The 21,946-nt window shown below is 48.7% G+C and overlaps 1 protein-coding gene and 1 pseudogene across 1 annotated transcript; one reads left to right on the plus strand and one right to left on the minus strand.

The window, feature by feature from the left end:
• Positions 1 to 649: 649 nt before the first annotated feature.
• On the minus strand, positions 650 to 6,158 carry LOC130390475 (neuronal acetylcholine receptor subunit alpha-7-like; annotated as a pseudogene).
• A 1,379-nt stretch (positions 6,159 to 7,537) lies between these two features.
• LOC130390276 (double-stranded RNA-specific adenosine deaminase-like) lies at positions 7,538 to 21,457 on the plus strand. Its single transcript, XM_056600138.1, is given in 17 exon segments — positions 7,538 to 7,675; positions 11,220 to 13,394; positions 13,616 to 13,811; positions 13,914 to 14,116; positions 15,663 to 15,798; positions 16,567 to 16,802; positions 16,942 to 17,098; positions 17,299 to 17,467; positions 17,791 to 17,884; positions 18,060 to 18,176; positions 18,470 to 18,493; positions 18,495 to 18,595; positions 19,489 to 19,671; positions 20,047 to 20,159; positions 20,592 to 20,719; positions 21,182 to 21,348; positions 21,351 to 21,457. Coding segments are annotated over 16 exon segments (4,173 nt in total). The 5' UTR covers positions 7,538 to 7,675; positions 11,220 to 11,352.
• Positions 21,458 to 21,946: the final 489 nt, after the last annotated feature.

The raw sequence follows: 21,946 nt of genomic DNA on the forward strand, positions 1-21,946 counted from the left end.
GACATAAGGCAGAGGTCAGGGTGATAAATACCAAAACGTAGGAGTTTCTGAAACAAAACCAGCTTTTGTCAACATGGCATGTACTGTAAGCAAATCACATACAGTGGGCTCTCTTTTGGTGGACATGGTTATTCTAGTCCTCAGTACCTATTAACAGGGTATTCTTATAACACATGGAGCTTCTTCTACTGTTAAATATTCTTCAACCCATGGATGTTGAATAACATGGTTTGGGTGAGAACTGAGAAATGTGCAAAAATGCTGAATGCATTGCTGTATACGATGTATTCATATCAGGCAACAGGAATTGCACAGATTGCCCTTGTGATGGTACCATGTCATGCAGATAACATACAACCATTTAAAATGACTTCAATGTTTTTTTAACACAGTAAACAAGATATACAGTATGTGTGAGACTAAACTGAACTTAAAAAAAACTCTGCTATTCTCCATGTTTTCCAAGGTCTTTCTAACTGTGGCACATTGCTTCCCATGTCTGTGAAAAATGAACATGTGCAGTTATGAGGTCAGTGAAAGCGTGTGTGCTTTTGTATTATATTGATTAGCATTCCTTTAGCCCTTCTTCAAACCCCCTCCCATCCCGTGTGTCATCTCTCCAAATACTCGTCTCAGCAACAGCTACGGCTCACAGAAAGTCTTTGGATGCTGCTTCTGCAAAGTTGGGCGCGGCCATGAGGATGGATATGGTGCAGATGACGTTGAACACGCTGAACCCGATGAAGCACAGGCGGTCGATGACGGCTGAGGCGAACTGCCACTGCTCCGCCACACTCAGCTGCCGGTCCTGCTCCCGGATGTGCTCCACGATGTAGCGCACCTCTTCCAGCAGGGCCTGTAGCTGTCCGTCCACAGAGTCTGGCTGGAGCGCGCAGCACTGGGCGTGCATCCCCCCCACGCTCCCCTCACCTCCCACCTCCAGGCAGCCCCCGGGGCAAATGGAGGACTCGAAGGGTGGGGACACGGGGGGCAGGGTGTGGCGACCTCGAACCCCGGGAGCACTGGGTGGTGGTGTAGGGTTGGTGGTGTGTCTCCATTCGCTCCACCTCCTTCTCCTTCTCCTCCTCCCCCTCCTCCTCTCCCTCCCATGGCGTCTCCTCCCCCAGCAGCAGCCCTCCCCCGGCTGATGCTGCAATTCCTCAGCTCCGGCTCAGGCTCTGCGGGGGCGGGGTATGGCTGGAAGCCCATGTAGGGCAGGTGTCCGTTGGGCTGCGGCGGCTGGGAGCCGGGGCTGACGTCTCTCTGGGCGGCCTGCTGGGTGCCGGGCCGGCCGGGGGGCGGGGGGTGGCTCGGGGGGCTCAGCTGGGCCAGCCGGGCCTGCAAGAAGCTGAGGGTCTGCGGGAAGATGGTGGGGGCCGGGTTGGGGGTGGTGGCGGTGGTGGCGGTGGTGGTGGGCGAGGACAGACCCTTGCTCTGGGAGCTGACGTGAGTGGGAATGGGTGGCGGGAGGTCCGCCGTCTCACCCGGCCGCTTCATGCGCAGGAACCAGGGGACCCACTGGAGCAGAACCAACTGCGCCTGAACACAGAGTACAAGGCCAGCTGAAGACGAGTACACAACACCCATAGATCAACAATAACGCACACTCAAACAAGGCAGACTCACTCACCCACTTGGGCATGTCCCCGCTGTTGGGGTCGTGATGGTTGAAGCAAAGCACGAAGACGGTCGCCACAACGGACATTCCCACGATCACCATGGTGCTGACAAAGTACTGGCCTGCAGCAGAGGAGGAGATGGACAGGAAGGAAGGAGGATAGCTTTTGACTCAACAAGGTCACTGTCCATACTCTCCAATTCAGCACGCAGCAACAACAAAGACTGACCGATGAGGGGAACTGAATCTGAGGTAGCAGGCATTATCTCAGCCACCATCAGCATGAAGACAGTCAGGGAGAGGAGAACGGTGATGCCTGAGGGGAAAGACACACAGACACCATTCAAATACATAAGGGAAAACACTCTAGAGGACACACTTTCAGATCGACAAGCACAGTTTTCAGCCTTGCAGTAGGTTTACAAATCATGAATCTGACTAATCTCTGATGTAACTATGATGCACTCGGTGCACCACTCATAAGAAAACGACTCTACTCATTCTACTTGTGCTATGATTCCAAAAGCTACTCTGTCCAGTTGGGCAGCACTATATCATGCTACACATTTAGCTGGAATAAACTTTAAGACTTGCCCCAACTCTGAGCACTTTTAAAACAAGACCAAAGACTGTTATATTTGCTTTAACTTTCTGCAAAATCTTAAATACATTGCAATTTTTAACTTTGCCTTTGTTTTCTTTTATGTGTCTTTTATTTTAGTATTTCATTTTATTGTTTGACAATATTTGTATGTGAAGCACTTGGCCTCGTGTATGAAAAGTGCTAGATAAATAAAGTCGCTTTGCCTACAATGGATCTTCATGCGCCGTTTTTTGTTGCAATTCATAATAAAATAAACCAAAGGACCGTACGGAGAGTGTGGCGCTGCTTCTCACCCAGGCTGATCTTCTCCCCGGAGTTGGCAGGCAGCAGGAACCCAAGCAGGGTCATGGAGGAGAGCAGCACACAGGGGATGAGCAGGTTGAGGGCGTAGTACAGGGTCCGCCTCCTCAGGGTCACCACAAAGGTCACGTCCGGGTAGGGCGCCGCGCAGCAGTCGTAGAAGTTCTCGTTACGAGTCCCGGGTACCTCTGGAGAGAGAGAGAGAGAGAGAGAGAGAGAGAGAGAGAGAGAGAGGGAGAAAGAGAGAGAGAGAGAGAGAGAGGATGAAGAGAGAGAGAGAGAGAGAGAGCAGGGGAGACAGGGAGGGAGAGAGAGAGAGCAGTGGGAGAGAGTATAAAAGGTATAAAAACAACAGGATAGTGTAGTGGAGGAAAGAAAGGCCACAGGTTCTTCATTTGTGGTTTCATTATAAACCAGCTAATGTGAAAGAGAAACAAAGAAACGGAAAGTAAAATATATAAAAACATAATAATAATAAAAAAATAATATGAAAAAACAGAAAGAGAGATTCCTATGAGAGATATATAGGTTGCATAGATCAGCGGTCCCCAACCTTTTCAGCATCAAGGACCGGTATGATTCTCCAAAAAGTTTCACGGACCGGGGGGGCGGGGGTGTTTGGGTTATGTTGCGCAGAGGTTGCCAAAAATGCAAACATGTTATATGCAATCTAACAACTGCATATAGACTTATGGCATGTAAAAGAGTGACAGTATTGCGAAGTGAATAAAAAAATAAAATTAAATTAAATTAAATTAAATTAAATTAAATTTAAATTAAATTAAATTAAATTAAAATAAATAAATAATCTTTCTCTGCGGACCGGTACCAAATGACCCACGGACCGGTACCGGTCCGCGGACCGGGGGTTGGGGACCGCTGGCATAGATGATCCAGTCTCTGGTTATGTGTCTTATGATAGCCGGTTTGAAATAGAATGGCAAGGTATGATCTGTCTATGCACATTGAGGTATTTTCATTACATGGACTGAAAAGGCTACAGCTAACAGCCAGTTCTGTCAGCCCTCTGGGAGGTGAAGGTGGCGTCTCTTACCCAGCAGGTCCCACTCCCCGTTGGGCATGAAGCCTGAGATGTCGGCCTCCTTCATCTGCATGTCCAGGTGCCAGCCGTCGAAGGTCCACGAGCCGAACTTCATCTCGCAGCGCTGGATGTCGAACGGAAACCAGGTCACGTCCACAGAACACGTGCTGACGAAGATCCCTGTGGGACAGGCAGGGAAAACCGAAACACCTGATAATACATCACACAACGGGACGTTACACAGTCCTGTGTGTGTCTGATGACGCGTGACGCTGGCACGGGCCATCTGTAGGGACGTGTGAGGTTAATGCAGATACCGTTCTTCCGCTAAGCGATGGGTAAGTGTGCAGACGGCCATACCTGGAGGCAGGAACTCACAGAAGCCACTGGAGTTCACCAACACATTGGTCTTGAAGGAGGCGTCAAACTTATCGTGAGCACTGCAGAGGAGGGGGGGATGGGTAAAGGGAAGGAGAGGGGATGTTTCATGACGTATGTGTGAGGCGGTGTGTGTGTGCATGTGTGTGTGTGTGTGTGTGTGTGTGTGTGTGTGTGTGTGTGTGTGTGTGTGTGTGTGTGTGTGTGTGTGTGTGTTGTGTGTGTGTGTGTGTGTGTTTTAGAGTGTGTGTATGGGTGAGCACATAGATGAACACAGAGTGTTGTTCTGTGTTCATCTATGTGCATGTACATGTACATGCCAGGTGTGTGTGTGTGTGTGTGTGTGTGGTGTGTGTGTGTGTGGGTGTGTGTGTGTGTGTTGTGTGTGTGTGTGTGTGTGTGTGTGTGTGTGTGTGTGTGTGTGTGTGTGTGTGTGGTGTGTGTGTGTGTGTGTACCTTTGTACATCAGGATGTCGGGGGTCCAGACCTGGTCAGAAGAAAAGCGAAGGTTCTTGACTCCAGGATACTCGGACTGGTTCCACTGCAGGTATGGCATACCATTGCTGTATAATCCAATCACAATAATTGGGGTCAGATCAAAGACACCCCCATACAAGATCCACCATGAAGACCTTTTGACTAGTACATGCTTACATACTCACCATTTGCAGCCAGGCATTTGTGGTTCAAAATCTGGTTCTTCTCATCCTAAAACATTTGATAGACTTCACAATAATTTTGTTCTAGGACATGCAGTTGTATGTGTGGGAGGAATACTGTTTCATATTATCACTATTAGAGCTACAATTAAGGATCTTCGGTTTCAAGATAGCCTAGTCTAAACATGTCTGCTTTTAGCGGGCATGTCATTTCGATCTACATGTCGTGGAATGAGCAGGTAGCGGTTGTGCAGGGATTCCTGCAGGGATTCCTGCGTATGTAGAGAGGATTCAAAGCCCCTTATGGTTAGGTTATCTGACGTGCGGCATTGAGGTTGATCCGGGATGAGTCTAGGATCCATACCACATCCATGACCTGCATCAGGATGAAGGAGAACTTCACGATGAGGGGTTGGAGTCATTGGCCACCGGCCGCTCCATGGGATTGTAGTCCCTCAGAAGCTCCCTCAACAGATTCCTCTGGTGAGGGCCCTGCTTTGACACTGTACCGGTTGATTGAGAGAGGGAGAGAGAGAGATATGAGAGAGAGGAGAGAGAGAGAGAGAGAGAGAGAGAGAGAGAGAGAGAGAGGAGAGAGAAGAGAGAGAGAGAGAGAAGAGAGAGAGGAGAGAGAGAGAGAGATTGAGAGAGAGAGCGAGAGAGAGAGAGAAAAGAGAAGAGAGAGGAGAGAGAGAGAGAGAGAGAGAGATAGATAGAGAGAGAGATAGAGAGAGAAGAGATAGAGAGAAGAGAATGTGCACATTTATTCTACAGTGACAACCCATGATCCCTGCATCCACCTCGCTGCCAGTCCACTCCCCTGCAAAGAGAACCTGAAGGCACCAGATTGGCCGAGCAAAAGAGAGGCTGTTAAAAAAACAAAGACCATGAGCTCGTTTGGGGGGTGATGAAGAGATTTGGCAGAGCAAGGTGATTACAATGAGGAACATATCTAGGCATAGAGTATGCAAGGCTTAACAATGACACACCAATGAATAAAACGGAAACAGTATGTACTCGCTTTTATTCCACCATTGATGATTGATAGAATGTATGGCTTGCTCTGTATCATCTAAATCCACCTGGAAACCCTGTGAATATTATATGACTGTACGAGTGACCACACCATTCCTATACAGCCCCTGCAACAACACAACACTACAAAAAAAAAAGATTTTAACTATGGTCCAGTGAACGACACATTTTGAGCAGCAGCTTATGCATGTTTACTGTCGTGAAACAGTTTGTAATTTTACTATATTAATACAGTGCATTATGCAGTATCTATTATCTGTGCATATTTCTATCCATCATGCATAGTCTAGACATGGAGGTTCTAATTCAGATTGCCACGTTATTTAGAGTAACATTATGCAAACTGCAACCCAGTGCAATAAGTAGGTCTTTAATGTCCATGTAGCAAAAACACATTTATAAGAACTTGCAAGCACATTCTCCCTTACGACAAGCACATTTTCACTTAAAGCGTGAAAATATTCACTCACCCTGGAGCAGTGCTGCAAGTGTAATGAGCCAGAGATCCGGAGCCTGCCTCATACTGGACTTCCCTACAGCAATGGATAAAAGGGGAGGAGATAGGAAGGAAGAGGCGAGGGAGAGGGAGGGAAAAAACAAAAAGAAAACAGCGGAGGTATCAGAGATGGAGAGGAGGCGGTAAAGAATGAGGAGGCAGAAACGACGCAGGGAGTAACCGAGAGGAAAGTTCGATTTTCTTAACAGGGAAACATATCTGCATGAAAATTTTCCATTTTTCCTCACTAATACGTTATTTTTAACGCGTTCTGCCAAGTAGTTAATATCCACTGATTTTTCTTCTTTTAATCTTAGGATACATTTAATTAAGAACCTCAATCAAGCAAACAAATTGCTTGCTTTATTAAGTAGGATGACGTAGGAACAATTATAAGCCTTTGATTAATTAGTGCACAGGTACAACTATGCATAAAACCTCGTCCAATCATTTTTCACGTGTTCTCTGTTTGTGATATAAATATATTTTTTATTTGATGAATAAATTGCTGTCATGTTCTGGTTTGACCTCGGCGGATTGACTGCGCGCTGCCGCCCCCTGCTGGACACAACAGCGCAGTGCGCTTCTCAATCCATATGAGCAGCAGGCGTTATATTGAAAATGCTACTTGGACTTGGTCCTCGATGATTTACAAATGGTGCCTTAAAAAACGTGAAGCGATCAAAACACCGTGTTTTTTTTGCCGAAAATGTCAACATCAACCATAATTTACATCAACATCCGTTGTAAATCAATGACAATCAATATTTTTCCAACATATCCCAGGACATTCCCCAGTGTTTTCCAAAAATAATCCCTTGGTCGTGTCGTGTGTACCCATGCCGTGTCAAAGATCAAACCAGAGGACATGTGCTGACATGTGCGATTACTCCAGCGGAGTAAACAAAACGGACGCCCCACAAATTAATTCCGCTTTTAAAACGGCTCGGAGGTTCCGAAACTCGTATGTGTCTTTTCGTAGACCTTCCCTTCTTCCGAAATAAGAGCGTTCAGGAATGCCCCTCAGAAGGTCGTTGGCTATTACATGAAATCGGAAAAACAGATCGTTCTTGAGACTAGACCCTTTAAAAGGTTCATGGACTAGACTTAATAACAACCACAAGTATGGATGCCCACAGGGACCCTTTTGCTCTTCTTTGCTGAATCAGATGAATCAGTTAAAAGAACTGCTTGCGATAGTTGAACATGAGCGAGAATTTATCAGGTGAAGTTTATAATTGTAAGCTATAATGAATCGTAATGCAAATGTTAGAATGGGTGTTAAGATCGCCTCTAGTGCTTGCTGTAATTTCACACTCTATCAATGAAATGGGCAGCCAGCCGTTTTGAAAGCGGCATAAATCAAACGCGTTTAGCTCCTCGTCATCTTAAAGCGCCGCCGCCTTCTTCCGTCCCACTCGTCGCAGAGGACAGACGTCACCGTCTTAGCCACCGCTAGGCTGCCATTTGATTGTGGTCACACTGCTTTACAAACATTGCACATTGTCCATCAGAGATTGGGAACAAAGCACTGGGATTGAAGGTAATTTGAATTACATTGTTTGGGACCGTCATCTTCTGTTACGATAGGGGATGTACAGTATCTATTGCAATTTTGCAAAAAACAGCCAATAAAAAGGTCCTTAATGCAGGAAGCACTGGGAAATGGTGCAGTGCCAATGCGGTGTGTTGCTGGGGGACATGTAGGCTGGCCTCATCGACGCTTAACTGCGGCCCGTCGCTGCCTGTTGCCCGGTTTACTCTCCAGGTGAAGCCTGCTGATGGGTGCTTGTTGCCCGGGTACTTCTCAAGATAAAGCACGATGATTGGTGCTTGTTGCCCGGATACTTCTCCAGAAAGCTCGCTGATGGTTGCTTGTTGCCCGGGTACTTCTCCAGATGTAGCCAGATAGGTGCTTGTTGCGCGGGTACCTCTCCAGATGAAGCACGCTGATTGGTGCTTGTTGCGCGGGTACTTCTCCAGATGAAGCCCGCTGATGGGTGCTTGTTGCACGGGTATTTCTCCAAATGATGCCCGCTGAAGGTCTCTTGATATAATGAATACTAATAAGATAATGACGTCTGTGTTAACTTTTTGTCAACTTTTTGCCAATGGTTCAATGACTAATATCTTTAAAATGCAGAGAGTGAATCTTCATGCAGGCGTGATCAGTGTGAAGTTTGTAATACGATATAAAAAGTGAAATATTGTAAATGAAAAATAAGTTCAAGTTTTTTTTTTACCCTAACATTTGCTTGCGTTAATTAATACATTTCCTCTTGCTCACTTGTGTCATGCTGTCCTTAATAGAAGTGTAAAAATAAAGAAAGCTACAGAGCAAACCAATACAAAGCCATCCAATAGCCATGCTTTGTCTTGTCTAAGCACCCCCCATCCCTGGTCAGGCGTGCAGCGGATCGCATGACTCCGTCAAGCCCCTGCTGACGAGGAAGCGAAAACGAAACTTTGTGTGTTGTTGTTAGGGATTGTATGCTTTCACGTTTTGATATGCGATCCTTGCTGAGACAGCTGAGGCAACTTCTGGTAACTGGCATCAATAGAGCAGCATAAAGTTAGGGCAGTGTTTATTAAAATAAGAAAACGTCGGACCGCGTTTACCACTTGCGAAAGAAAGGAAGGAAAAGACTGCTTGCTATACTCACTTTGGACCTCTCGGAGACATTTTATCATAACCTCCTGCTTGAATATATGGGCATTGTTTCTCGTCCTTTGATACACATCTTTAGTGAAACCGTCGTAATAACCCTCCAACTTCTCAATGCCTCAAGGAATAGGTGAGAGAAAGCATGCATGATATAAGACTAACAGTGAATATGGACTATTTATCAATCTGATCTCTTTGGAGTCCATTGTTGGCCTATGTCCAGATTCTGAAATGGGCCCAATGAAGGGGAATAATCAAAACATACACCTGGTATCTGGCAGATAACAACTATTTCCATCATGCATTATGGCCATCCTGATGCATGGGTCCAGTCCAGAGAACCACATTGTGCTTTTGTCGATAATTATTTGCCAGGTGTGTAAGTCTTTGTGTGACAGACGGGACCCTGCTGACATGATCAGAAGATGTGCAACTGGATACAGTATCTCCTGATGTTGTCAGCCACAGCGATACGGACATGATTGAGTGTTAAGAACTGGATCTTGTACTACACTATTGTTTTATAACATGACACTCTCAGATTATCAATGTAGTGTTTGCTTCACGGTTTGCCGATTCCTTTATTTAGAATAATGTTTTGTTTGGAGCATTGTCATTGTACAGTCTATGATAGGTAGGTGAGCATCTATATAATGGTTATATTTTCCTCAGTTTGTCCTCCATACTAGCATAGGTCTGTTGTGACTGATGGTGTCCTTCATGGTATCCTTGTCACTGTCCACCCTCTCTGCATCGGGTTCTCTCCTTCCCCTGTTATAGATCCAGATCCAGCGATTATTAGGCCAGAAATAAAACTGAATAGTCGAGGAATGAATAATTTATCGGAAGCCTTCTACCCGGGGATTATATTTCATTGTGGTAGAGGGCTTATGTCAGCTTTATGGAGACCTCGTAACTTCATGGACACTTCTGAAGATGTTGGTCATGTTATCAAGATATGGCCTTAGCCCCTACATTTCTATTCATAAATATAAAAAATACGCAAAGGTTTATTGTTTTGTTTGTTTACATGGTAGGGAGAATAGAGTTGGATCAGGTAACATTGTCCCCCAGGCAGTGGAGAGTCAGTGACCTGCTTGACAGTTTGAATGCATGTTGGCTGGTGGTTGACCTATTGACTGACTGAGTGACTGCCCCCTAAAGGAGATTTCCACATCCACAGTCTTGCTTCTTATCTCTTTATACGGTTACTATCAAAACTGGAAACAGAGCTCTCGGGCAAAGAAAAGTGAAAGTAAAATGCCCCTGAAACTCAAATGGTGATGATAATGTTGTTGATGATGATGATGGATTTTGGATATTGGAACGTTGACTTGTATAAAACAGCCGTGGAAAGAGTTTAGGATGTTAGGGGTGGGCCGTAGGATGCAAACAATCTTTAAAGAAGGCAAAGATCAGTGATGAATGGTCAAGAAATTGAAATTGCTTGATCAAAGATAAAGCTGCATTATTACAATCAATCAACAAAGTGATTATTTAAAATGATTAATGGGTTGATTGAGTCTGAATAGTAAGTGACTGCTGCATTAAAGGCCGTGTTGCTGGTTTACCGGAAGTTTTGATTAATGGGTACATAAAGCACTCAAAATATTTATATCATTTATAAAATGTCTCCATTAGTGTTAATAGTGTTATCATTTAGTGTTATCATTTAAATCCACAAGCAACATATGTGTAATACGGGGCATATAAAGACTGGGACTAGAAGATGGTTACTTTCTCTCCATTGAAACCCATTCATATTTTTCAATCTCTTAGGTCCCATGGGCTCTACCGGAAATGGCGTAACTTCGCCACTCTATAGCCCCCGAGACCGAAAATAGTTAAATAAATGTTTTAGTAGCATATACTACACTTGCACCCTCCAAAAATAAACAAGATAACACTTTTAGCTGGGATTTATTTGTTTTTATTAGCGGTTTAGATGTCAATCATGGGATATTGCCCAATATGAGAGATAGCGAACCAATCAAATTGCGCCATCTTAGGAAGTTCACGTATAGCATATACAAACTATATATAATATCAATGTATTTATCTGTATAATCCGCTGAAAACTCTTACTAGTCTCTACTCCCAAGGGTCTCAATGCGGCTTTGGTCCGTGGCTCCCCAACGTGACGTCATGCAATGCATTCTGGGGAAAATGAGAATCAATAGCAAACCGCTAAAATAGTACCTACTTTTTCGTATTACATTAAATACAATGGATAACATTTTAAATCTTTATTACCACCAAGCAAATTGCCCAAATTCGTTGGAAAATTAACCCTGCAACACAGCCTTTAAAACCGTCACATTGTGCCGGTTTAACTGATGTTGCTGGTTCTGCCTGTTATTTGTGTCTGTAAACCTGGTCCATGCATCATGCCACCCCTCTTTCTGTTTTCATTGCTTTTCAGGTGCCGTCAAAAGGTTTCAATCATCACCTGGCTTGCCAATACACTAGAAACGTGGCTGCATTGCTGAATTACCGGCGCACAGAAGCTGCATAGTTATCACAGAGGGCCCCCCTATTCACTCCACCCCTGCGATATGAGCAGAGGTAGAGGAGGGCCTTCCAAAGAACAATACAGTAGACCTCTGACGGCCCACCTCAAGGCCAAGCAATATTCCTCCTCGACTGATCCATCCACCCCTCACCCAAGGGTCCCGCCTCCTTTGCAGGTCCCCCGTACTAATGACTTCTCCTGCTCCGGTTACCCTGTAGGACCTTTCCGATCCCCAGAACATTCTCGTTTTTCTTTGACCCCAACCGTGCCCTACAACAATCAAGTCTCCTCTGTGAAAGTAGGGGACCCTACTGCATCATTTAATCAGAACCTGAGGCCCAGACCTGAACCCAACAGCTTTCTGTACCTTCAGGCAAAATTCCTAAGGGGACAAAGCTCCGAGGCACCACAGTTTAGAGGCAGTCCCAGGCAACAAGGCTGGACACCTAACAACAGGGCATCTTTTGCCCCCCACCAGCCAGTGTACGGTCGATACCCCCGCAGCAGTCCTCGAGGGAGGGGCAACAATCGTTGGAACCAGGGATTTGCTAACTCCTCTGTTGACGGAGCCACCAGAACACCCTCAGTTTCTCAATACTGGAACCACAACCAGACCCACACTGCCACATATAGCCAGCACTCCAACAGACACTGGGGCACCCAATCAGACTCTCTAGCTGAAGGTTTCCAGGATCTATCCCTTCACAACGACCGGTCGAATACAAGTTTGTGCAGTTTTGATAGCACATCCCCGTCGGGCACCTCAATCAGCAATAGCTGTAGTAAAGTTAATCTCACCGCTACGTCAGACATCCAGGAGTTGCTCCTTAGCGCATTGGCTGCACTGAGTCCCAGTGAGAGCATCGCCGCAAGACCCCTGGCCAAAAGGCTTAAGCTGCCCAAGAAGATAGTCAACTCTGTTCTTTACTCTCTGGAGGGTTTAGGAAAAGCGTTCAAAAAAGGAACAACCCCTCCACTGTGGTCGCTGTACAGAGAACTCGGTGGAGCGCTGGTCCTCGTCAACGACAAGCGGGGAGGCCATCTCGCCCAGCAGTGGAATTGTTCAGAACGTTCTCTTCAACCAACAATTCAACTTGAACAAAATGTAGAGACCATAGAAGCCCTTGAAGAACCAGAAGAACGCTGTTCTGTCAGAGAAGACTGCTCTGACGCAGAATCCACTTCTTCCTGCTGCTCCTCCTTTGAGTCCTCTGACTCTGACCATAACAACACTCCCACTGTCAGCTCCTCTCTCCAGGAAGTGCATCCTCCAGCGATGGCCAACCAAAAGGACCAAATCTTCGGATACCTACTTCAGAACCCCGATGCGTCAGCTCTTGTCATCGCCAAGAATGTGGGCCTCAAAACCGCCCAGCAGATCCACTCCACTCTGCACAACATGGAGAAGCAGGGTGAGCTCAAAAAGAACAGCGAGGTCAACCCGCCCACCTGGGAGCTGTCCAACCGCCGCCGGGAGAAGATGGAGAGGAGCCTCAAGGCCTCGCAGTGCGCCCCCCCTGCCGAGCAGCTCATGGAGGTGGGAGACGCAGCGGGCAAGGGAGCCGGCACAGCCATGTTACTTCCTCCTCCTGCACAAGGCCTCGAACCCAGTCCGTTACAGGAGAGCTGGCAGCCTCTCCAGGGCATGAAGGAGGAGGCAGGGAGGCTTGCCATCGGCAGCGCAGGTTTTCCCTCGGCTGAGGACCAGTCCATGGGCCGGTCCCCAGACGTCGGTGTGAAGCCGGACCCGGAGCAAGAGAGGCCCCCTGCTCCCTCTGCGGCCACGCCCTTCCACCCTCGGGACGACGAGGCCAATGGGGAACAGTGGGCCACCGACGAGATACCAGAGTTTCTCAACGCTATCCGGCGGCAGACCGACGCCCACAAGCGCACCGGAGACGGCGCCGACAACATGGGGACGGTGGCGGTGTCACTGGCCGCCCCGCCGCCCCAGAACCAGTGGGCCAAGCTGCAGGAGGTGCGGCTCAAGAACCCGGTGAGCGGCCTCATGGAGTACGCCCAGTACCTCGGCCAGTCCTGTGAGTTTGTGCTCCTTGACCAATCGGGTCCCTCGCACGACCCCAGGTGAGTCGCGTCTTGCCTTTGTGGCGATTCATTGTTCAGCTGGTGTGAATGAATATATCATGAAATTGTTTACATTTGCTATGCTGTGACTCATTAAGAATTGAAAACCCATTTGAAGTCTGATTTTGGTCTTATTTTATTGTTGTACATTTTCATATTGGCGAAGTTTAGGATGGGAGACACTAAAGGGTTGTGGGTTCTCCCCCTCTGGAAACCCCTAGGTTCCGCATGCAGGTGATTCTGGACGGACGGTCGTTCCCCGTCGCCGAGGCGTCCAGCAAGAAAGTGGCCAAGAAGGACGCGGCGGCCGCCACCCTGCGCAGCCTGATCGGGGAGGGGCAGGGCGGGGCGGGCACCGGGGAGGACCGCACGCCAGCACCCCTGGACCAGGTCATGGACCCCGTCCCCGACACTACCGTGAGGAACCCCCATCCGATTCCAGAAAGGCCATAGGTACCTGAAAGAAACAGGGACCTTAGTTACTGATGTTGCCCATGTCTTCTTCCTGTTGTCTCGAAGGCACCGGTCGGGGGCATGGACGAGGCGTTTGGGACGGTGGGCGAGGAAGGGACGGGGTTGGTAGAGGGCCCTCGCCAGCCCCTGTCCCGCTCTCTCCCGGGCGGGAAGAACCCAGTGTCGGTGCTGATGGAGTTCAGCCAGCGCACCGGAAGCTCCATCGAGTTCATCAACACCGGCCAGGAAGGCCCGCCGCACGACCCACGGTACTGCTCACTAGGGCTGTAACGATATGCGTATCGTATGAAAATGTACAACTGAAATCGCGACACTCAAAGCCACCAACCTGTCTCGCGGTGTGAGATGGCAGAAGCGCGACACGCCGTTTCTAACTGCCATTATCCTTCCAGTCCAGATCCAGCCACGTGATATGAGCTGTTAGAATCTGGGTTTCCGTTGCCCGGTAATGGAACAATTAAGTGTCAGACAAATTTGTATCTCTCCGGTCAAATTGTCAGATTTGAAATTTGCTAATAATCGGTCTAAATAATAGTCTGCTGACACCGCTCCTCTTATCGATGCCGTAAGTCTGCGACAAGGTGCCCTCACTGTGATGACAGCGCTCCGTGGCTACAGAGGATTGCATCTCTCCACAGCCTGTGAAGTCCTCGTATGCGATATGAACGACATTTATCCAGAGTGGGCCAAGCGCGCAAAAATACCCTGTGTGATCCCTGTCTCTAGTGTGTTTTGTGTGCTTTGACTGGCAGTTGGTCTGCTTATAGGTCGGAATGAGGCGGCCACCGATTATTGACAGGCTGGGTACTTTATTCTACCGGACTCGTTCGTTTCTTCACTAGACACACACACACTGGTGGTTAGTGCTACCAAAATATTCAAATTACTATTATTTATTTGACACTAATATTTTCAAATATGTAAGCCTAAACCACACAACTAGTTGAGGGTTTTTGCCTACCTGCAAGCTTCCTCCAACTGCAATCTTTGGTTATTTATTTATTCATTTCTCTATAGGCCTACTTTAATAGTATTTTTGTTCTGTTCAAATCTGTTCAGTTTTCCAAATATTTGTTAATAAATGTTACATTAAGTTAATTGTTATACAAATAACATGCTTTGTTATTTGTGTTTAAATAAAATGCTTTTTAAATTTAAAAAATTATGAATTTATCGAACTGTGGGTAAAAAATTGTCATACAAACGGAATCGTGAGTTGGTGTATCGTTACGGCCCTACTGCTAACTGCTATCTGGACCTGGCTTTAGTCCCGCGTCCCTGTGTCCTCAGTTCAGCATTGCTGTCTGTAATTTTACCTTTGTGTCCCTCAGTGCATTTTATTTTTAACATGTGAATCGGATGAGTAAGAGACGGTCGCCCATATGAATGCAAAAAGCTAGATTGCTATTTATTTGCAGTTGGTCTCTGTTATTTGTAGGACTGACAAGCTCAAACTTCCAATACTAAATGAATAGGCAAAACTTATTAGTCAAAAAAAAGAAAAACATTGCTGATAATAACCCATCCCACCACATAGATCCTGCATGTTTATTTCTGCACTTCCAGCTGGCGTCAGTAAATGTATGTCTTTTATGTGCTCCCATGATCCTTGTTCATGTGTAGTCTACTGACAAAGGCCTGAGTAGTTCTGGTGTCTGCTTTTGATTTTCTCCAGCTTTTTTTCCATCCCAAGGCAATCTTCGTGCCTCATAGCCCCCCCCTTCTCTTGAAGCCCCTGCTCCTAGCCGTGCTCCACTGAGTACGGTCGGTTGTTGCCCTTATCTGTTGCTCCAGGTTCATGTACCGAGTGAAGGTCGGGGAGGGCCTGTGTGCCGAGGCCTCCGCCCCAAGTAAGAAGGCGGCCCGTCAGCTCGCCGCCGAGGAGGCTGTAAAGGAGCTGATGGCAGACGGGAGGCTGCAGCTCAACAAGGTCAGGAGGGTCAGAGGCCCACTCAGCAGCACATAAGCATTGACATTGTGTTATTGCTTTACTTTAGAACGGTTTGGTGCCAGGGCTCCAGACTAACCTCTTTCATTAGGGTCACTGTGGCCCCTAAGTAAATTATTTTTGGGGCACAACCAGAAGTTTTAGGGGCACACAACATAAATCAACAAGGCAATGTGATTTTCCAATTTTTTTCACTGCATTGCTAAAAAATATTTTGATAATAGATGCAGAAATTACGATGTGTGCTTTCAAATTCAGTGTCGCATTTTATTGTGATTCTCATCCATACCAACTGTTTCCACGTGTGCGCACATGCGTTTGACAAGCACGCTGCGCCTCCTCTTTGCCCGCTCGCCTCTCCATTGAGAAAGCATTAGCAGGCGCGACAAACGCCTCCCTTGCTATAGATCCGGATCGTTGACGAGGACTTTCCCCGTTTAACGTGTAAAAATGAAAAAGGGCAAATTTATGTAAAATTCAGTCGCACACTCTTGCATTTGGGTCTCAAAATGCGACCATTTGCTCGCAGTCTGGAGCCCTGGGTGCACTCCAATGGTAAGAGAGGAGTAAGGTCGATTAGATAATCCCCCTTCGTGTAATGACACCTTGTTGAGTCTCTTGCACCGACGTATCAATGGCACCAACTGTTTGCTATATTTGTGAACTGCGTGTGCGCAAAGGATGGGGAAAAGCCCAGCCTCCGCGCCCCTCGCCTCCCTCAGCGTCTAACGTCCCTCCCTCTGTCCTCAGCCCCAGTTGCCGCTGGGCTCCGGGGACAGCGAGGAGGGCGGCTCCGGGTCGACCTGCCCCTCGCTGCCCCCCCTGACGGCGGACGAACTGCGGGCGGCCCACGAGGCCGGGGTGGGCGACCTCATCAACCACCTCAACAATAACGCCGTGTCCGGGCTGCTGGAGTACGCCCGGGCCCGCGGCTTCGCTGCCGAGATCCGCCTGGTGGGCCAGACCGGGCCGCCCCACGAGCCCAAGTAGGGACCCCAGCCACACCTCGTATGAAAGATAAACGTTGAGCATAAACGGGGGACTCGGCTCGCGGCCGACACCCACGTGAGTGATGCGACGTGAGGCATCTGACAGCCCTGTGCCCCCCCCCCCCCCCCCCCTCAGGTTCACCTACCAGGCCAAGCTGGGCGGCCGCTGGTTCCCCCCGGTCTGCGCGTCCAATAAGAAGCAGGGCAAGCAGGAGGCAGCGGACGCTGCTCTGAGGGTTCTGATCGGTGAGGCGGAGAGGGCGGCCCGCACGGGGGAGCTGATACCTGCAGAGGTAGGCGCGCCGTCTCACGACGCTGCTCACCTTGTTCCCTCCTCTGAAACCGAGAGGTTATTCAGTTATGACATGGATTTAATGTATGTCCTGTGGCACACAGTACTTTCCAAGAATGGTAATCGCCATTTTTCTTTTTTTCTGATTTCGACCGTTTCCCCCCCCCCCCTTCCCTTCTGTCCGTCCATCTGTCCGTCCAGCTCCCTGTCAGTGGCAGCACGTTGCATGACCAGATCGCCATGTTGAGCCACCAGCGCTTCAACGCGCTCACCACGCGCATCCAGCACAGCCTCCTGGGCCGCAAGATCCTGGCCACCATCGTGATGCGGCGCGGGGAGGGGCTGGGCACGGTCGTCAGCCTGGGCACTGGTATAACACCGCCGCGCCGTTCTTTATAGCACAGTGAGGAGGAGAAGGTGACCGCGGGAAGAAGGTCGTTGTTAAAAAGCACATGGGTGTTGGTGTGTCTGCCTGCCTGCTGCTGGGACACAAATACGCCGGTGGAGAGACGGTCGGGAACAGAGCTGGGTCACCTCCTGTATTAGTAGAGCCTGTGGGTTTACCCTTGACATTGGTCGTCTCTTATGTGTGACGGTGTGTGTTTGGTCTGTCTGTGTAAATGTGTGTGTGTGTGTGTGCGTGTGTGTGTGTGCACGTGTGTGCATGTGTTTTTTTTCTCTTCTTTCCATCAGGGAATCGGTGTGTTAAAGGGGAGGAGCTGAGCCTTAAAGGGGACACGGTTAATGACTGCCACGCCGAAATCATTTCCAGAAGGGGATTTCTTCGGTATAAATAGCCTCTTTTTAGCTCATTCTTTGAGCTCATCTATCAGCCACCCCCCACCCACCACCCCACCGACCCAGCCCCACTGTTCTAAAAATGTCCCTACTCGGCTGTCAGAGGCAATCTGCGGGACATTTTAACGAGTCTAACTGGCCCTTATCCCGGCTGCTGCTCCCAGCTTCCTGTACAGCGAGCTGCTCAAGTACCACGAGGGAGACGAGGGCAGCATCTTCGAGGCGGCCGAGGAGAACCGACTGAGGGTCAAATCTGACATCACCTTTCACCTCTACATCAGGTGAGTGTGTCAGCTGTCCACCACCTCTTCTTTTCACCTCTCTCTCACTTTGACCTGCCTTTCTCTCAAATTCTCTCTCGCTCTCTCTCCCCTGGCTTGTCCTCTCCTGACTGCCTGTCTCTCTCCAGCTCTCTCCTTCGTTCAGTCGGTCCTCTCTGATCTGCAGCTCAGACCATGGTCATGTGTGACTGTTTGTTTGTTTATTTCTTCAGAAGTGAATGTAAAACGCCTGTACTTTAGTTTAATCCGGTTCCTTCTCCCTCTCCCCCTCCCCCCCTCTCTCTCTCCCCCAGCACGGCGCCCTGTGGGGACGGGGCCCTTTGACAAGTCCTGCAGTGAGACGGGGGACGAGGTGGAAGGCCACCATCCTCTGTTTGAGAACTCCAAGCAGGGCAAGCTCCGCACCAAAGTGGAGAATGGTACGCACGCACATTCGCGCAAACATACCATCACACGCTGCACACACACACACACACACGCACACACTAGAGCAAACCGGCCCGAGCCCGACAGGATTCTGCCCGAAGCCGAAGGCGATTTTTTTCAAAGCCCGATCCCGCTTACAGCCCGACATATTCAAATATGCACGCACAAGCAAATTAACAAATTAAATTAAAATAAAATCAAAACCAATGCCAAACCAACCAAATACCTAAGATAGGTATTTCGCAATAACAACATACAACGAAAAGTTACATAAAATTGAGATTAGACCTAAGACAAACGAAAAAGGGACTTGCTTGCGGCCGCCTCTCCACAACCACCAATACGGATATAAAAGGCCAATGCGCCTGTTAAACATTAGTCTTTCTTAACAAATTAAATTCTAATTCTAAATGAAGATGTGTATTTGGCATAAATAACTAATAATAATAACGAAATTAAGTAAAAGGCTCAGCAGGATTTGCTTTGCCACTTCGGCCTCAACGCGACGTAAACAGCAGCTGAAATTTAATAAAAATGCAAACATTAGCCTATGTAGGCTACTCTGTCTTCTGCTGCAGGCATGGGTTTTGATGCTGTAACAAATAATGTGATGGTAGGTTGTTTGGCACTTGTGGCAGTGTTTCACAACTTCGATCAACACGGGCGTACACCGTCAGACAAGCGCGGGCGTACACCGTCACACACCATCACAAGCACACCAACACCAACGGGACCTGAACACAAGTGCGAGCGTATTGTAATCAGTCCCCCACGTGCGTGACTCCGCTCCAGGCCGCCTGGATCGTATTCAGAATAATTTTTCTACTCTACTACCCCCTCTCGTCATCATGCCCCTGATGCTGTGTGTTTGTGTGCCCTGCCCCAGGCGAGGGCACCATCCCAGTGGAGTCCAGCGCCATCGTGCCCACCTGGGACGGCATCCAGCACGGGGAGCGCCTCCGCACCATGAGCTGCAGCGACAAGATCCTGCGCTGGAACGTAGTGGGCCTGCAGGGGGCGCTCCTCAGCCACTTCCTGCACCCCATCTACCTCAAGTCCATCACACTAGGTCACTACTGTGGGGACTCCTCCAGGGACAGCCCCTTTGGGTCCTCTTATCATCCGTAGAGCAGGGGTTCACAACCTCTAGTCATCTGACATATTACTTTGTAATATTACTTCTTATTTTTTGTATACTTCTTAAAAGGCCACACAAAGGTTGTGCGTGTGTGTGTATATACAAACAACTTCTGACACACAACTTGTGCGTCAGATTTAATAATGGGGTCATGGGCTAAATAACTCAGGAAGCAACTAGAGCGTGTTAGCGTATGGGATAATGTGTGTGTGTAAATTATTTTGGGTTCTCATTGTCAGTGACTCCTGCTATTAGCGATCCTTTGGCTAAATACTGATGCAACGTTTGTGCCGCCTCATCCCCCAGGCTATCTGTACAGCCACGGCCACCTGACCCGGGCCGTCTGCTGCCGACTGGCCAGGGACGGGGAGGGCTTTTCCAAGAGTCTTCCTTCTCCCTTCAGACTCAACCACCCCGAGGTACAGACGCAGGCTAGCTACCATCATCCTCTCTTAAAAAAAAAAAGTTGTGTGTGTGTGTGTGTGTGTGTGTGTGTGTGTGTGTGTGGACTAAAATTTTCATTAAAGCACCGATAAAGGATGTCTGGAAGCTGTACCAGTGATGTTTGAGAAACGGACGTCATTACTACTGTTGCGGTTGTAGAATAACCTTTATTCGTGCTTGATATCTTTCACGTCAACATACGCTTAGTATTGGGATGAAGGAGCAGACTGAGGCCAAGGCCATCACACTGGGGCCCTGAGCCATCACACTGGGGCCCTGAGCCATCACACTGGGGCCCTGAGCCATCACACTGGGGCGGGGCCCACTGACTCACTGCTGGCACCCGGGCACAACCCTGACGTTCTCCCTGTCCCCCCCCCCCCCCCCCCGCCGGCTCTCTGCTGCAGGTGGGCCGGGTGAGTGTGTACGACTCCACGCGGCACACGGGGAAGACCAAGGAGTCCAGCGTGAACTGGAGCTTCCCGGACCAGCTGAGCGTGGAGGTGTTGGACGGGACCAAGGGGATACTGGATGGGTACGGAGCGCGCCTGAACCCTAAGAATGTCCCTAGTGTCAGGGAAGCTGGTCCACTAATGCATGACAATTGTTATCAAAGGGGTTTAAACCCTACACTAAGAATGAGTTACCAAAGCCCTACTGTTGGGGCAGCTGGTCCACTAATGCATGACTATGTTATCAAGAGGGTTTAAACCGTTTCCTCTCTCCCTCTTCAAACTGTATAGGACCCGATGTCAGATGCAGAAAAAGTGCAATAATCAGGAGGACTCCTATTATTGCACTTTTGCTGCATCTGACATAAGGTCCTGACGTTGCTTGTTTCTAATATGTGTGATGAAGGTAAGCAAATACAATTCTGCAGAGAAATTCTGGACAGATTCCCCCACTCGTTCCTCACCCCCTCCTCGTGGTGGTAGAGCCCTAGCCCTGCTGTAACCAGTCCCCCCCCCCCTCTCTCCCGCTCTCCCTCCCTCCTCAGGCCGAGAGACGACGTGTCCCGGGTGTCCAAGTCCAATCTATTCCGCCAGTTCCGCCTGGCGTGCGAGCTGTGCGGCCGGCAGGACCTGCTCGCACTGCCCTCCTACTCCCAGGCCAAGGTGTCGGCGCTGACCTTCCAGCTGGCCAAGCAGAACTTCTTCCAGGCCTGCACGTCCACGGCTATGGGGCGTGGATTGGCAAGCCGCTGGAGGAGAAGAGCTTTGAGTCGGCAGAGTCTGTGTTCATCCTAGGGGGAGGAGGGCCCGCTGTGGTCTAGGGGGAACCACCTCCACCTCCACCTCCACCAACAACAGCAGCAGTATCAGCAGCAACAACAACGGAGGGATGTGTGAGATAAAGCCAGAACAGGCATAAGGGGTGGGGGGGAGGAGCACATGAGGAGGTGGTGTCGGAGAAGGTGGTGACAGGAGAGGGCTGGACAGATGGTAGAGGAGAGAAGTTCAACTGTCCCGCCTTGTCGGTTGATGGTGTATAGTCTCAATAAGTGGCATTGGGGATGGCAGTCAGGGTGTTGGGTTTACAGTGGTGAAGCCCCATGGCAGGTGGTGTAAGAGCAACAGGATAACTAATCAAAAATCAAAGCCTTTTGAATCCCCCAACTAAGAATTGTGGTCTGTATTGTGTGTGTGTGCAACTCAGATTGATTTAATGAGTCAAAAGGCCAAGTCTACATGTACAGAGGAAGCATGCTGATGGCCACTTCGTCTCATTTAACATGATGATTTACTGGAGCTTCTCACACCCT

This window comes from Gadus chalcogrammus, chromosome 10 (genome assembly GCF_026213295.1).
Source record: "Gadus chalcogrammus isolate NIFS_2021 chromosome 10, NIFS_Gcha_1.0, whole genome shotgun sequence".
NCBI classification, from domain to species: domain Eukaryota; kingdom Metazoa; phylum Chordata; class Actinopteri; order Gadiformes; family Gadidae; genus Gadus; species Gadus chalcogrammus.